The sequence below is a fragment of the Euprymna scolopes genome, chromosome 14 (assembly GCF_053919585.1).
Source record: "Euprymna scolopes isolate OS-2025 chromosome 14, ASM5391958v1, whole genome shotgun sequence".
In the NCBI taxonomy this organism is placed as follows: domain Eukaryota; kingdom Metazoa; phylum Mollusca; class Cephalopoda; order Sepiida; family Sepiolidae; genus Euprymna; species Euprymna scolopes.
Genome location: NC_136495.1, coordinates 47,240,855 through 47,259,127, shown reverse-complemented (window position 1 = coordinate 47,259,127; position 18,273 = coordinate 47,240,855). Strand labels below are relative to the sequence as shown.

The 18,273-nt window shown below is 33.2% G+C and overlaps 2 protein-coding genes across 6 annotated transcripts in view; one reads left to right on the top strand and one right to left on the bottom strand.

Annotated features, from left to right (window-relative positions):
- LOC145292974 (protein FAM221A-like) overlaps positions 1 to 18,273 on the top strand; it is a 111,647-nt gene that overhangs the window by 28,017 nt on the left and 65,357 nt on the right. For 3 of the 4 annotated variants that reach the window (XR_013869636.1, XR_013869637.1, XM_080139215.1), the window contains exon 8: positions 5,362 to 5,446. Coding sequence is in view for 2 of the 4 variants with exons in the window: in XM_080139215.1 (XP_079995341.1) it covers positions 5,362 to 5,446 (85 nt within the window). In the remaining 2 variants the exon portion in view is untranslated. Of the gene's footprint in view, positions 1 to 5,361; positions 5,523 to 18,273 lie in introns of those variants that run through there. The other variant, XM_080139214.1, reaches the window with a different exon arrangement.
- LOC145292973 (EF-hand calcium-binding domain-containing protein 4B-like) overlaps positions 14,333 to 18,273 on the bottom strand; it is a 364,830-nt gene continuing 360,889 nt past the window's right edge. For both annotated transcript variants that reach the window (XM_080139211.1, XM_080139212.1), the window contains one exon: positions 14,333 to 17,074. In XM_080139211.1, the coding sequence (XP_079995337.1) occupies positions 16,990 to 17,074 (85 nt within the window). In that variant the 3' untranslated portion in view covers positions 14,333 to 16,989. The remainder of the gene's footprint in view (positions 17,075 to 18,273) is intronic.

Here is an 18,273-nt window from a genome sequence, read left to right as displayed (position 1 = left end):
TTGTAGTCCGGAGGGAAGCAGGCAGACGGAACAGAGTTCCACAGGCGTGCAGTTCTAAGAAAGAAGCTTTGCTCATGAAATCCGCGTTTTGATTTAGGCACAGATATAGAGTGGGGGAAATTTTTCACAGTGGATTCAGCTAGACGGGTGTTTTTCGTGAAAGTTTGGCGAGGGGGGACCAGGGATTGGAGTTCAGACGAGCACCTGCCATGAAAATAACGATAAAACAAGGATAGGCTCGCAACGTCTCTTCTGTGGGAGAGGGGTTGCAGGGTAGAGAAAAGGGCATCCCCCACTAAACCACGAAGTCTATTTTGTACTCTGTCAAGGCATGATAGGCTGTTTTTGGCAGCTCCTGCCCAGATATGGCAACAGTATTCCATCCTTGGCCGTACTTGGCTTTTATATAGATAGAGAATTGCATCAGTAGTGAGATATCTTCTGGAGCGGTAGAAGGATCCCACCATCTTTCCTGCGACCTTGGCAACAGACTTGATGTACGTGTTCCATTTCAGATCAGGAGTAAAGGTCAAACCCAGAAGCTTGTCAAAACACGGGGCCTCACCCAGACGAGAGCCATCCATCACAATTGATGCCAGCTGGGGATCAGAGAGTTGATGATGTAAGGATAGGAGTTTGGTTTTAGATGCATTAAAGGTAACTAGCCACATCTTCCCCCACTGAACCACGCGCTCGAGATCAGAGGAGAGAGAATCCGAGAGAATTTCGTCATTTACAGCCTTTGACGTGTTGCCGTAGATGGTCGTGTCATCAGCATAGATGTCAACGAATGATTTAAGTATGTGTTTAGGGAGGTCATTGATGTAGATCAGGAAGAGAGTTGGGCCGAGGATTGACCCCTGAGGGACTCCAGCATTTATATTGCAGGCCTCCGATTTTTGTCCATCTACCACTACTCTTATGAGCCTATCGGAGAGAAATGATTTAATGATTGAGAAAACATTTCCAGTTATACCGTAGCTGGAAATCTTGTGAAGTAGACCCTTATGCCATACTTTGTCAAAGGCCTTTGATATGTCAAGAGCAATTGCCCTAGAAAGGAAGCCTTTGTCAAGAGATTCACTAATCCTGTGGGATATAACCGTCAGCACATCTGCGGTAGATCTTGCAGAGCGGAAACCATATTGTGTGTCACTAAGAAGGTTGTTTCTGCTGAGGTGGTTGACTATTTCTCTATTTAATATTGATTCCAGTAACTTACTCATAACACAGAGAAGACTTATTGGTCTGTATTGAGAGGGAGATGACTTATCACCTGAATTCTTAAATACAGAGCAAACTGATGAGGTCTTCCAGGGGGTCGGAAAGCACTTCTCCTTAAGGCAGCGCTTAAATAGTTTCGTAAGTATGGGAGCAAGTTCTGGTTGAAGCTTTTTTAACACTATAATTGGGATGCCATCAGGGCCAGTTGCTTTACTGGAATCTAGGTTTTTTATTAGCTTGGCGACCTCATGCACGGATATTTGTATATTACCTAGCTTGTTCTGTGTTATAGGAGGAAATATGGGGAGTTGATGGCCTTCGTCGCATAGGGTAGAATTAGCTGCAAAGTTCTTTGTTTGTTTCTAAACAAAAATCGCAAGTCTAACTTCTAACTTCTAAAAAAAAAAAATGAAAGATGCTTATTTTCTTTTGGAGTTTACAAGTAGTACTTGTTTTGTTAAATAGCAGACTTGCAAAATGAGAATCTTGCATGACCAGATCGAAATACGTAAGTCTCATTAACAGTTTTCTACTGAGAACCTTAAGGACCCAATCTGCTCAGAGAGGCACACTGACCCAACTACTTGACAACTCTTAAAAAAACACATCATCTATGCTGCACGTGTACATGATAGCAAAAGTTAAAAGTATGTTTCTTCCGAACAAAATCACGACTCAAGTTTAAAATAAGTAACAATGTTTTATTTTGAGAAGTTTAAAATGACATTCACAGCAAAAACAGTCATTTGTTTCTCTACCGAATGATAGACTCGCAATTAGAACTCTTGAGCCCAACTGAATCAAAACATCTATTGATAAACAGAGTTCACCACCTGATAACTGACCGAAATGCCAAATCCCCCACTACCTGCTTTGCTGGAATACATGCAGATATCCTATCATTCAAGTCACACAGCAAGATCACTTGAGAATTATCAGCTGTTGAATCTATAGGCATAAAAACTTGCCAGATCATAAACACCTTGGATCTGGAGTTGAGATAAATTCTCTAGAATTTCAAGGGGTCTGCTTCATCAGCATGAACCCTTGTTCCCATTGCAGGTCTGCTGTTTGAAGCATGCATCTATGCACCCTCATTAAACATGTTTACAAAACTGTTCATATGGAGATTGCATTGACTTTTATGTTATTGTTCAAGCAGAATACAAAATTGACTTTAGAAAATCTACTGGGGTTGATCTCTTCTCTTCCCAAAACTGCTTTCTCACAGAAAAGATATTGCTTTCCCTGAAAGGTTCTTGACTGAGCTCCATTTGTTGTGTCTCCCTGTAAAACATTCACAGCAAGAACTCGTTTTCTACAAAATACTTTCCTTTCTTCTCTCCATAACCATAGCGCCAAGTAGAATTTCCATTGACAAAGCTTCTTTCTAAGGGCTCCCTACTTGTGGAATACATTCTAATGGGACTGTTTCCTTGCTGATTGTAACTTGGTTGTCTTCAAATCCAATAACAAATTTTTGTCCAATAAGTAATAATCAGTTTACAGTATTAATCAATGTTAGTACTTTCATAGTGTTCCTCAACTTTCAGCTAGCATTCTTTTCTGTCTCATTAATTCTTATCCTCAAGTCAGTCTTGGTCTTGATAAATTGTAACACATTCCAATCGCAGGTTAAATAAGTAAATAGCAAGCATGGGTAGAATTATTGCGATTGTTTTGTGACATTAATACACAATAAATCACAATCTTTGTAACATTTGATGGGGAATTCCTTTTTGCAACAACCGATGACCCATAATCTTCTCATCGACAGAAAACAGCTGTCTCTCATTGATAGGTTATAAATAGTTGGCTAGATGAATAGTGATGTGTCTCTGTAGCGGTTATAAAAATGTTGAATCTCTTTTGTAACGGAAAAATGGAAACAATTAAAAATGATTGCATTATGCTTCAGAATTTTTGAGATGAGGATTGATAATTTGTATTATTCAAACTAGTTTTCATCTTGGTTGTTGTTCTCACAACGTTTCAGCCGATGTGACCTCTTACCTTCTTCAGGTGCATCTTATCAAAGTCTTTAATTTGTAAAAAAGCTCAGATGAGACACTTTATTATATCCACATATATATTATAATGCAATGGGTTTCATCCTGCAAAATCTACAGCTGACTATGATGTTGCACAGGATCAGTACATCTATCGAGGCTTCCTTTCGATGGTGATAGCTTTTGATATATCAAAGGCCTTTGATAGTGTCTGGTACAGAAGTTTACTCCTTATTAGCTTTGAAATATCTGCAAATGTCCGTTCAACCACCAAATCTTTTCTTTCTAAGACTATAAAATTGTTGACAGACAAATGTCTAAAGCACATAGCATCAATGTTGTGCCTAAGGGATCCACTTTGAGCCCATCTCTGATCTTCATAAATGATTTTCCAAATCATATTCTGGGATCATTTATTGACTGACATCGATGCAGACAACAACTATTTATGGCAACACTTTGAAGAGCATTGATGAGCAAAATCTTTCTGACTCTTTCTCTCTTCTGACTTCTATATAAACAAACATGTGTTAATCTTCTTGAATAATCAATTCCTCTCAAGTATTTTTCTGCCCATCCCACCTATGACTTTTGGTCCTCTTGTGGAAGCAATCATCGTCCAACTGACGATTTCTTTGAATGTTATTCTAGAGTAGAGGTCTCCAAGCTATGGCCTGTGGGCCAGATTTGACCCGCTCAAATCTTTAATCTGGCTCACCAAAATCTTTAATCTGGCTTTTGGAGCTCTTATGGAAAATGTAAAAATAATCAGGAAAAATTTGTGAAATGGAAAAGTGTGAGAATAGTATGGCGATGTTTCCATATTTGTTTTTCAGAAAATGAATGAAATGAGGATTTGGAGAACCAGTTTTATTAAAAAACAAAGCTGATGAGTAAAACTATGTAAAACACATCAAGGTCATTTTTTATATTTTGGTCTACGTAGTTCTAAAAAGTCAGCAATATGGCCCTCCGTTCAAAAACTTTGGAGAACCCTGGTCTAGAGTAACCCCTGCACCTTGATAAAAATGTGTTAAGTAATAATCAGTTCTAAGAGACAGTATTCTAGAGGTTGAAGATTCCGTTCTCTATATGGGCGCTAATAAGAGTATAATTACTTAAAATTTCTACCTGGTTATGACTAATGGAACAAGAATAATCTACCCTCGTGGATTAAATAATGGGCCTCGTTTGAAATTTTGTACTAACTTCTATGCTAACTAGTCATCTTCCGATACACTATTAGTAAATACTTGTCGCCATCCTATTAAGTAATTAAATACCGCCCTTTCCACTCATTATTTTCAATCCTCTCATAGTATAGTCCAACATTTAAGTGACAATCTCATTAACTCTTATCCTAAAAAATATATATATATATATATATATATATATATATATACTAGCAGGCTGCCCGGTGTTGCCTGGTTGTAAAATATACACATAAATATTCTATTTATTTATTACAAACAGAAATGCCATAGGTATTAAACGTAACATTCATTAAATTCCCTAAAAATATGAAGTAAAAAAAAGACAAAAAAAAATACAGAAAAAAACTGAGACATGTGCAAGCGAATATTATGTTTTTTCTAAACAGTTCACTTCTTGTAAGTAAAAAAAAAAATACTCGAACTGAGATCAAAGCCGAAGCCTAAAGACAGTGAGTCAAGTATTATAACCATTAGGCCAGCTTGACACAATCTTTACAAACTGTTTTCAAACCTACTTATTCTTAACATAAGTAATCTGTCATGTGAATGATTCGCGCATGCGCATTTGTGAAACAAATAAATAAAAATTTGTGACAAACAAATAAAAATCTAACCTTAGCAAACTTTCTTCTCGGATGGAAACTTATTAAAAAATTAGTTTTCCACATGTCTGTAGATCAAAAAATTTGTTGAGTATATAGGTTGAGAATTGTCTTCACACACACACAGTCACTTTTATAGATATATAGATGATGTTGCAAGTATCTAAAGTTTATCTTTTTTGTGCACTCAAACAACCAAAAGTTGTAATAAATATTTTTGAAATACTTATTTAGCTTTTTTGAGTATTTTATTTCATGCACATCTGTACTAATTAAATGTGTTTATGTTTTTGTTTTTTTGTCTAATTTTAGCAAAAACTGCTTTTTATTGAAGCGAAACCCTTGGGTTATTTATATCCCAAACGTGAAGCGAGCACATCATCACAGTCATCTAAAGGTAAGATAAAGTCTTACCTAAAACATAGTAAACATGTTTAAATCTTTTTACTTTATAATAAAATGTTATCAAGTTATTTTGTTATTAACTTGTTATTTGTAAATAATGGTTTGTTATACACAAGCAACCGACATCATTTTATGCAACGGTTATTAACAACTTACCTTAAGCTGAAAGACTATACTACCTCACCTTCTTTTCTATATTAAGTCTACAAATTATGCATGTGTGGTTTTTTTTTTTTTTTTTTTTTTTACATAGGCATCACCACATTATCAAGGCCAAGAGGCCACTCAAGGATAAGGGTTAAAGAGTGTACAGTAGAAATTGGACAATATAGTAATCATTAGTAATGAAAATTTGGTAAATTTGATAACTTATATGGAACGGCTCATCAAGAACTTATTTACGTTAGACTTGAAGACAACCATATTGTAGTCAGCTGGAAAGCAGGAAAACGGAAGACAACTGGGTATTTTTCAGTATAGACAAAAAAAAAAAAAAAAATGGTCAAAAAAACAAATATATAACAAATAATAATGTTACCAAGGGCAAGATACTCTTCTTCCTACACAGATAAGTTTTTTTTGTGTTTTAACTTGTTTTAAAGTATTTATTTAGATTGAAACAAAACCAGTCTGTAAGTCTTAAAGAAAGAAATGACCAACAAGAGATGGTCATCTGGGGAGTCTTGATAATCGCTTGAAAATCAAAAACTAAACAAAATATTGGGAGAAACCCACCCAATAAATGTCACTGTGACACATTGAATAGTTTGCATCAGTATTTTGTTTAATTTTCAATATTTAAGCGATTATCCATGGTTCCTCTACTGAGCTTATGGCAGCCATGATTATTTTCTGTTACAACTGAACAGAATGAACACCTAAATTCTTTTGAGCCGAAAAATGTTTTAAAATATGTTAAAACAAACAAAAATATCCAGGTAGGTAGAAGAGTAACTTATCTTACCTTTGTTTGGGTTTTTGATTTTTGAGTGATTATCGAGACTCCCCAGATAACTTTTTTTTTCCAAATTGATCCTGTATTTCAGTTGCTTTCTATTAACAATTAGCAAATTAAAATGCGAAACTTTTTTTCTGTTAGATGTAATGGCTGTCTTCAGAGCCTGAGGTACAATGTGTGATAGTTATTCTAAATTACATTCCCTGACACTAGCAACCATATTTGTTCCCGAATCCTGCAAGACTTGTGTCTTCTTTTAATACTTGGTGGTATGAATGTTTCAAACTAAATAAACGTTTTAAAATAAGTTAAAACACAAAAACTTTTCCAGATAGGATGAGTAACTTGCTTTTGATAACATTTACTTTTGTTTTTGATAACATATATTTGTTTTGGGCTATTACTTTGTTTTGTTGTTTGTAAAATGTGCCTTCAACTTATGCACCTAAATGAACATATTCATCAGTGGAATGTGACAAGAATGATTCACAGTACAATTGGGAAATGATTTTTTTCCATTTAGACAATCGATTACCTCACAATCTATAAAGAAATTTTGTTTTCAGCATTAAATTTAGTATAAAGAATTATAACTGAGTTAAAGCTAATATTAATATACTAGCAGGACCTGTGGAAATTATAGAATGAGAAATATATTTAATCAACAAATATGTTTTGGTAAAGCTGATAGTTTTCTGGATAGCACATAAATTTGTTTGTGGATAGAAAAACCAACAACATGCAGCAAATATGAGTTTATTAACATTTCCATGAAAATAGTGTCCATTGGATTTTAAATATAGAACTGACCCAAATGAGATAAATTAATAAGTATAAATAAATTTAGAACCAACACAATGGTATAAATTAATAAGTACTAATAAATACTCAGAAAGTAATATTGTGCTACATAGTTCAATACAAATAATAAAACCACATTGTAAGAGACAATCTTTAATTTACTCCTTTCGTACAATCACAGCATTAACTTGAACAAAGCCAATACAAAATTAAAATAAAGATTTTAAAACAATAAAAACAATAATACTTATGCAGAGAACTTTTCGGAAACCCATTTCTTAACATTTGGAGAAGAGTGTGTTTTTCTAACTAGTTTGTACTTTCATCTAACAATTTAATAAACAATAAAAAGCAAGCAATTTGTGACACAAGCATTGAAGAAAACCAACTGAAGTTTTCTGTGTGTGTATTTGACTGAGGAAGGGGTTAAGAGAACCACCTTAAACTGTGATCAACAGAATCGTAAAGAAATACCAATTGTATAAAGAAAATACAATAAAAAGTCTATTTTGAACTCTATCAAAGCAGGACAAGTCTTTTCTAGCAGCTCCTGCCCATATGTGGCAACAGTACTCCATCCTTGGACGTATCTGGCTCTTATATAGATAGAGAATTGCATCAGCAGTGAGATATCTACTGGATCTATAGAAGGATCCGACCATTTTTCCAGCGGCCTTGGCAACAGATTTGATGTACGTATTCCATTTAAGATCAGGAGTAAAGGTCAAGCCCAGAAGCCTGTCAAAACTTGAGGCCTCCCCAAGATTTAAGAAGTACATGGTGCAAAGAGTTGACATTTTGATATGGCATTCTACAACATGCAATATTTCCAGATCTTTTAATAGTTTTTGTGATATGTGATTTTGAAATTAGTACATGTTTTATGATATTTGGTACTTTATTTCCACCACCAAAATTGAACATCTCAGCATTTTTATTGACTTATAATGAAGTTGAAGTTGGAATTGTTTTAAAAAATAGGCATAATAATAATTATGTGTAGAATTATATTGAATGTTCATATTTACTGTCATTTAATTCAGTTTTATTTGATGATACTTAAAAAATTGTCCATCAGTGCAATTTTGCTATTATAACTGATATAAATGTTCGCTTTTCACACCTCAAAAGTCTGAAATTGAATTAGAAATAATTGTATTTTACTTTTTATTGTCCTCTTATGAAAACATCTTTTGTGGCATTTTTACTGGTTACTTTTTGTCAGTTGGTTTCAAAGTTGCCAGGTTGTAATTTACACATGTTCGTGCTTCTTCACCCTCAGCAGGGTATTGTATCCTGCTGGTTCTGTTTCATTATTATCTGGAAATAGGAATGTAAATGTAGAATCCAATTATAAACGTTTTCTATGCCAAACCTTTTAAAATTAATATTTCAATTATGGGTCGAGGAAAGTAGATATTCAAGTTTTTATTATTTAGATAGGATGAAAATCTTGTTTCTATTGATAACCTGAACTATTCAACAATGATAAACAGGATTTCACTTAAGTCAGAAATACTAGAATTAGATTGGACAGCTTTTGACAGAAATAACTTCAGGACTAAATTTTGATAATTTGATATCGTTGATGTTCTATGACTTGCTTCTTTGGTCATTTCTTCAAGAACTGGATATTTTTTCAAACAAGTCTCAATTGGTAAGTTGTTAAGATAGGAATCTTAACAGTATACATTACAAGAGCTTTTCATTGTTCTTAATTTATTTTCAGCATATAATATGTTCAGTTCCACCATGTGGTCACATCTTGAATGAGTTTGTTTTTCCAAATTAAGCTGATCTTGTATTTCAGTTAATTTGCTAATTGCTAATAAAAAGCGATTAAAGTGAGAGACTATATTTCTGTTAGATGTAATAATGGTTGTCTTCACAGCCTGAGTTACAATGTGATAATTATTCTAAATTACATTCCCTGACACAAGCAACCATATTTGTACTGAATCCTGCAAGACTAAGAAAACTTTATTGAAGATTTTATACTTGTCCAGAACATTTTGCAATTTTTCACTTATTGTTGCACCTGTGTCTGTGTCAGGAATGGAACAACTCTAAGCACAGCTCTGTACAGTTCAAAATCATTTGAAAATCAATGACATGTCAAACTCAGAAAGGGAGCATTATCTGTTGCAGATATCCAAATGTCTGTAGTAAAAAAAAAAAAATGCTGCTAATTTCATCAACAGACAGTTGAATTTTTGTTTTACTTTTGTAAATATATCGAAAATTATTTTACAATGAACTACTTTTTTGATGGAATGCTGTAATTTAAACAAAGTTTTGCAACAAGCCTATTAAATCCAATGTCAAGTATTACAGAATATGGTTGAATATCAACAGCAATCATTTCCCTTATCAGATAATGAATCTCTTGTGACCTGTGATCATTAATATCCCAAACTTTCTTTTTGGACAATATTGATTCTATAGTAGTTTGGCTTTTCGCTGGAGGTTCGTAGTTGCTGCCACTTATTCCAGAAATGTCTGTCCATGAATATTCATTGTTTCCTTCAACTTCAACTTTTGTTTTTTTTAATGAACTTTTCTAAAATGGTTTAACATATTAATCATTTTAAAAGTTTTTACTGATTTGCCACCCTTTGATGTAAAAAAATTAACATAACTTGCAAGCAGCTGTATTCTTATTCTTGGGATTGACATCAAAATACTTCCAGCAGAAACTGGTTGCTATAATAGCTGACAGTTGTTGTCAATATTTAGTTAATTTTTTTACATATTTAAATTACTTATGCCTGATATCTAATTTGTAATTTATCTCAATAAACATTATCTAAACCAGAAAAATAAAAATATGTATGTAATGGTAGCAAGAGTCTAAAAATGAGGAACAAAAGCATGACTAATAAAGAATGCTTTATTTTTGGTTTGCAATTTACTGTACAATTCCTCAACATGAAAACTGAAAGATGAAGTAATAATTTTCTTTGACAAATGATTTAAAAAAATAATAATGTTAATTCGATAGGAAGAGAAAGGAGCGAAATTTTCCATATGCTTACATCTATTTGCCTCAAATTCAGTGCAGTTGTAAACGTGTAAATGTTAACAGCATGTCATGTCTTTTATTTGATAATATGGTGCAGACGATACATGTCTCTTCGATAAATTTCCACTGGCAAGCAAAAGAGGAAGTTAACTTGTCTTCGTTTGCAATATAATTAATATTAGTATCATTAGTACATTAGTATAATATTAGTATCATTGTTTAATATAATTAATATTAGTATCATTTATGACAACAAAATTTGCTGATAAATCGGCATTAAGAATTATTAATATTAATTGGCCAATTAATCAGTAATCGGCTAATTATCAAAGGCCAATTAATCTGTAATCAGCCAATTTGATAATCGGAGCATCCCTAATCTTGAATGTCATTTTCACAACGTTTTGGTTGATGTAACCTCTGACCTTCTTCAGGTGTGTCTTGTCAAAATTGGGAATTTGGGCAAAATTTTGAACGGAACTCTTTATTTACTTCATGAAGGAAGCATGCTTTTGTTCTGTCAGCCATAACTGGATAGAGGTTCACACTGAGAATTGAACCTTCAACCTTCAGGAGAATATCACTTTTACAATTGATTTTTCCAAGCATTTTAACCACTGCAGCAGGAATCCTTGCAGACAATTCTAGTATGAATTTTAGGAGCCTCAAACCTATTCTTATTTCTAGTTGTAAATATCACTATTACTAATTATTATTATTGTTTTTACTGTATATATTATTTATAATTAGCGGTTGCCATATCATATTAAATTCTATACTAGGTCTATTTAGTAATTGGTTATTCTCCAGCATATGTGCTGCTTCTTTGAGTCGTCTTACTCTCCACCTTTTTTCTCTATGATTTTTACTTCATCCCATAATGGTACATGGTTTCGCTTTTCCTTCCAGATATGGTAAGCTATACCTGATGTTTCAAATTCTCCACGAACTACGGCTTTTTAATGTTTTTCTAACCATACTTTAGTGGACGACATGTCTCATCTTTGTATAGTTTTCCACATTTACATGGGATTTCATATACACAGTTCTTTGATTTTTTTCTGTAGGGGGCTTGACTCTCACAAGCTGGTTCCAAAGAGTTTAATTGCTCCTGAATACGGTCCTGATGTCATATGGATTACATATTTGTTGAAGTTTTTCAGACAAACCCTTCATATATGGTATACAAACTTTGGTGTTTCTGAGTGGTGTACTGATCAGATACAAAAGAACACCACTCATAAACTCACCATAGGAAAAAATCAATTTTAAAAGCGATATTCTCCTGAAGATTGAGGTTCAATTCTCAGTGTGGGCGACTGAAAAATACAATTGTGAATTACTTAAGACCTCTATCCAGTCATGACTGACGGAACAAGAGCATGCTACCCCCATAAAGTAAATAAAGGGTTCTGTTTTAAATTCCATCCAAATTCCAGAATTCAGCAGAAACATTCCCGAGTTCGACAGGATACGCTTGAAGTAGGTCAGAGGTTACGAAACCGAAACGTGAAAATCACACTCAAGATGAAAACAGTAGTCTGATGAATAAATAATATAAATAACCAATCTTCATCTCCAAAATTCAGAAACAATTTTTTTAAATTTCAAAGTGTAGTATCTGTTCTGTCCAAAGATGGCACAATAATATCATAGAGTTCATGTTTACAACAGACGTCCATAGAATGTTTTGGAGGTGGGTCTCCATAATCAAAGTACTTACATAAATATGTTTCATCTTGAACAAAGGTGTTACATTAATTGTGGTCCTCTTGCCCAGATCAGCAGATGACTTTTGATCCTGCTGAACTGGTCTGGCTGTTGGTTGTCTATCTTCACATAAATTCTCAGCGTCTCAGCTTCGTGTTGATTCTTCTGAAAATCAATTAGCTTTGCATGCATACCAGAAAAAAAAAAAAACAGACTTGGGAATTTTAACTACGTAAAAGTTAATTTCACGAAAATTACAAGTTTTTACATATGTACATGGTTCAGTTCAATTACACCAGAAGCATCAAGATTTTCCAAAATCTTATTCTTTGTTCTCCACGATGGTGGTCAAGATGGATGGAGGGGGTTGGTGGCAGTCTTGGAGCATGTGTTTTTCTTGAGATTTGGCTTCAATCTGCTAAAATCGGCCTGAGCATTTGCTTAAATACTAAGGTAACAGGGTTGGTGGGGGCAATCTGCCAGACCAACCAGAATTCTACACGGCAAATTCCCAACTGTTTTGCATGTGTGTATCTCAACAGGTCGTCTATAGCCTGCGAATCTGGGACCAAAACCCAATTTCCACTCACATGCCCCAAAAGGTCAATCCTGTCACTCAGAAAGGCAGAACGTCTGAGCAGGTGTTCCTCAGGCCAAACGAATGTATGATTTCATTCCACCTTATGACATTTCCTGTCATTTTTTAAACAATAAAATATTGTCTGTTTTATAAAGCACAATAAATTCATCCCTTTTTATAGGTCACCTGCAGCTGTCTGGGATTCAATCAATGTTTAACAGACAATCTCAGCATATTTACCCAGCCTTACTCAGGATTTTAGGGGATTTTAATCTCTCCAATGGGGAGCAATATCGCTCCTCTAGACAGTCACGTCATATAATATTGTGGGGTTTGCATATGTGCCAAATGTTCATAGAATGAAAATATGCCACAAATTCCTACAAAACAACTATGGAATTTCCACTGGTCACACTGGTAAATATTTAATTCAATTATTTTTCAAAATAGATAACGATCTTTTGAAATGGTCTCAATATTTTGTGCACATTTGATCATTTACAAACAAAATGCTTAACAAAAATATTGAAGGCTTGGCACCTGTGAGACTGCTTCCTGCCAACTACAATATGGTTTTCTTTAAATTCAATCTGTCCTTATAAGTAATCAAATTTTGCTCATTACATTCATCATTTTCAATTCTATCATAATATTCTTCATCATTCAGCTGACAATCTGTCATGTCATTAACCCAAGCTTGTAACTGTGATGAGTGAGGGCTATGACAACAGCATATTCTTTTCATTGTTTTTACTCTCGAGTATATATTCAACACAGAGGATCACATCACTCTATATAAAAACATATAAGATATCAATGGATATATACCAGAGGAAAAGAATACGCTGTTGTCATAGCTCTAGTTAATAAGAAATAAAGGCAGACAACTGTATAGATGGATGAAAACTGATGACAGAAAGGGAGTTAGTAGCTCGCTCTTAGTCTTTGAATTTGCCACTGGAATTAAGAATGGTTGAAATATATACAGGACTCGGCCATCTTGGTGAATTCATTTGAAGCCAGCTCAACCCACTCCAGTTGAATATCTGTGCAAAGTAACTCATTGTTTGAAAAAAAAAAAAAAAAAGATAGAGCAGATATTGGAAAAATTAACAAAAATACTTTTACAAGCACAAAAATAAAAGACTAACAAGTTTTTTTTTCTTTGTGTGAGATTTTATGCATTTTACATAAAAGCAATTTAACAAAAGTTTACACATAAAATAATAATTAAAAAAAAGATGAGATTCTTTAAGAAAAAAAAAAAAGCATAAATACAAAAGGGAGTCAAAAGTTTTTCAATATTTGCATATGTTGAATATCCGTCTCTGGGATTTGGAAATTACAGGAATTTATCCAAATCACTAGCCAGAAAGAAAAATATCCGGCTGTTGATGCAGAGAGATTAGAAGAAATACATGTTTGCTAAATAAATAATACACAGCTGGTAGCCATGTAGTTGATATGTGAGTGCCCAAAAATGTTATATTAACTGGCTCGATTTTGGATCGACAGAAAGTGATTAGCTTATGAATTCAAAAGCTCAACTCTTGTGCACCTTCCAACTCTCATTTACTATAATTTTGTTGCAACTGAATCATAGAGCTATACCATTATATTTTCATAAATAAAATATGTTTGTAGTCTTTTAACCACAGTAGCAAAGTCCAACAGTTTTTACCATGGCATCAAAGTCAACAGAATCTAAATCATGTTTGAAATGCTTTTATCCCTATTGTATGTTACTAGTTCCGTGCAGTTCTACGAGGTCTATCTTCCCAGATTTTACCTTATCCCTTTTTAAAGGGTTTAGTTTATTGCTAATCATCTGAAATGTCCAACCAGGGAATGGTGACAGAGCTGACCAGGCATTTTTTACAGGCCAGAGTGATCTTTCTCTAGGGGATGACTCTTCAATCACACTTTCAGATTCGTTGTGTCACATCTTCCCGCTGTGGGAGGGAGATAAATAAAATAACCTCTCTTCAAATCTGCAGGATTGTGGCAATGAGTAATGTCAGAGTTATGCCATCGGGAATGCTTTTGTCAAGGCCACCCAAAGGTGAATTAGTCTGACATGAGGCGTATAATGCAATGCAGAGTAAAGATAAGTGTTGCATTGGCAAATGTGAAACCGCCAATCAATGCTTAAAGATGCTGACCTTATTTGATGACTTGAAACAACCATTGGTCCTTGTTTATCTTAGTGTTTGAGGTAACTCAAAATCATTTGAAAACAAGAAGTATTCCAAATCAAAAGCAAACGATATCTATATCATGTTCGATGCTGCATTCAGTTCCAATTTGCTCAACAAGCACGGCAACATTATACAACATGTATATCATGTGCACTAAACACGTCAAACTGATGTGGTTGATAGTAATATTGTAGTCGTATATTGCTTTACTGCGTATGCGATTTTTAACGTGAAACGCCATTAAAATTTAAGAACTAGTAATTTAAGAGTTCAAATAGGGCCAAAATATTTGTTTGGTTCAAGGTGAAGGTGCCACTGATCCAGACCAGCAGTTCAAGAAATTGTTTTCAAATTTGCAAGAACCTCAATAGTCAGGAAGTCTTAACTTCGATCCAAGCCCAGAGATGCAAATCCAGCGAGTAACACTTAGATGTGAGCTCGGCATTTCAGTCGAGTGTGATTCACAACCTTTTCTGTAAAAATGTTCGGTGCTACAGAACTGTTTCCAAATATTGGCAAACTTTTTTCTTTCTTATGTAATTCGCACAATTATGAGATCTTGCGCCCTTTTATATCTCTCTAATTGTAACAAAAATATTAAATGATCAACATAAATAATCAGTGCTTTATATATATATATATATATATTATGATATGTCAAAGAAATATAAATATATTTGTAAAAAATAATGAAGATCCCTTGATATGAATTTTGTATACCATTTTTGGTTCATTGATACAATAGTGACACCATTGAAAAATATTTTTCTTTTTTCTTTAGAAGCAAAATAAATAACCTTAATACTCTCTTAGAAATTACTTTCAAATTAACAGTTGAAAGCCTTCAATATTTAAATTTCCAAATCTCTTATTCTTATCTTTGTTGTTATATTCACAACGTTTCAGCCGATGCAATCGCTGACCTTCTTCAGGTGCTTTTAGTCATCAGCCAGGGCTCCTTTTGGCACAAAAGTCAACAAAGTCTCAGTCATTATTGAGAGGACTTGTTGACTGGGGTATGTCTCTGATCCTGTGCAATTTTAGGAGGTCCATCCTCTTAGGGGCTTTGCCTTCTCCCTTTGAGAATAGGTTAGTTTATTGTTAATCACTGGGGAAATACCAATGGAGTTGCTCAGGCATTTTTTGCAGGCCAGAGCGCTCTTCCTTTATAATGCTGGCTTTTCAAATCCAGTATCCCGCTCTGTTGTCACATCATCCTACTGTGGGAGAGAGATAGATAAAAGTGCATCTTTTCAAAAGTGGGAATTTTCTAGTTGAAACTGGTAATCTTTATGTCAGACTCGGGAACTCGAACAGAATTTCAAACTAGACACTTTATAAATGAATTTCAGGTTGAAAGTCTGTACAGATAACCAATTTGAAAAAAAGATGCACACAAAGAAGGTCGAAAGTTAAATCAACCAAAACATTGTTTCAAATATAACAATTAAGATAAGTCTAGATAATTCAAATAATTAGTCCTAATCTAAAAAAAAAAAATGAAAGTTTGAAACCTTTAATTTTAATCAGAAATTACTAATTTAAACTTTGTAGGCAAAAGTAGAGTATCATGGTTCATTTGTGCTTTTACTCCCCCACCCCAAATAATAAAAACTATTTTTCAAAGGAGCCATTACTTTAGAAACGAACCCCATTTTAAGTGACACCATTTGCTATTTTAAAATTTGAATTTACAAACTGGAAATATGATTTGACAAAAAAAAAAAAAAAAATGGCTAAAATGTTCCTCTCAAAATATTTTAAAGTTGTATTCATTTTTCTTTTTTTTCTTTTTGGAAAATATATTTTTGTACACTGTTATTTAATATTTGAAAAGGAAGCATTATAAATTTCAATTTTAAAAATGTATTGTTTCCATTTTAAAATGCCTCGTCTGTTGAAGAATTTTAGTTGAAGAATCAAGATATTCTTATCTTTCATACAGGAACTCTTTTAGTATCTTTCTCTCTCTCTCTCTCTCTATATATATATATATATGTATATATATAGTGAATACCATATTTAGAGATGGAATGTATTTGTAGTTTATCAGCAAAAAATGATAAGGACTAAAAAATATTGTTTGTTTTTGTAATTTGTGTATATGAAAAATATTTGTTTTCTGTGTGAAAATGATAAAGTTGTGAAAATTTTATTCCCTCCTTCCTCCACAATTTAGGAGAATTGGGGGTAATAATAACATAATGAAGAGTTGATATTTTTCCAATCGCCACACTTCGTTTGATGATAAATACGGCAGGTTATATCAACTGCAACACTTCTTTTTATTCGGTTCAGCTTTCAATTCAACTGCCTTTTCTAATTCTTCATCTTCCTTCTCTTTTAGAATACTGAAAAGGAAAAAAAAAAGGGCGTTGCCATTAAACTTAGTAAATTTTTCACTATATTACATTTAAAATTAAAAAATACCATCAATAACGTAGCACAATTCTATTATCTAAATGTAGCGTAAATAGGTGTGTCTTCTTTATTGATGATTAAGCGAAAGGATTCTTTTGTTAAGATATGGTTTTATATACTAAAAAAAGTAAATTAGAAGTAGAAATTGCACAAGACATAAACTTGATTGTTTGGTTATTTCTATGTGAAATTACCACTGAAGGTTTTGTATTTTTCATGTTCAAAAAACGTTTCTAATGTTAATGTCTATATGTTGAACTGTTGATGGCGGCGTATTCCATTATTCTGTATAACCAAGCAAGGCAGAGGAGTGGTCGTTAATTTAAGTTTCTAGGTTAACATTAGTACGTAGTAACTGATTGTATTTAAGAAGGCAAATAAGTTCTTCACTGACATGTGGGTATGTATGGCTATGAAAAAAAGACCCGGTAATTTTGGGTTTTGTAGGAGGAGTAAATTTAATGAGGGTGAAATATTTGCTACTACTTAATGGGATTACATATCTGAGAAAGTGAGACAAAGAGTATATATTATAATATTCAATAAACTGTTATGAAATGTGTGTATACTTGCGTGAAAACATGCTTCAATTTATACTGGAAATGGTTAGTCTGAAAGATTTGTATAAGAATTGACACATTGTTTTCCTATAGTGTCGAAGGTGATACAGGAATAATCAACCTCTTATATATATAGAAATAAATAGATTCTGCTCGTCAGTTACAATTTCTTAAATGTATTACACTGCAGAATTTGTCTCATTTTGAAATATCAAAGATCTTAACTATTTTTAGAAATGGAAAATATTGCATTAATAGTAAATAATAAATTCTCACATGAATAAAGTGACCAGAAATCATGACCGAAACTTTCAGATCTTCAGTCTGAGGTTTTACTAACTGCACTATCTGGACTTTCTCATAAATATTACCTTAACAAAATAATAACTTTGGTGTAACGTCATAGGTTTCAAAACATGAATTTAAACATAAGTGATAATAAATAAATGAATAGAACAACATTATCAATAGCATTGGAAGTTATTTTAATAGCCCAAAACAATATATATATATATATATATATATATATATATATATATCTGTAGAAATATATTTTCTCATAATATATA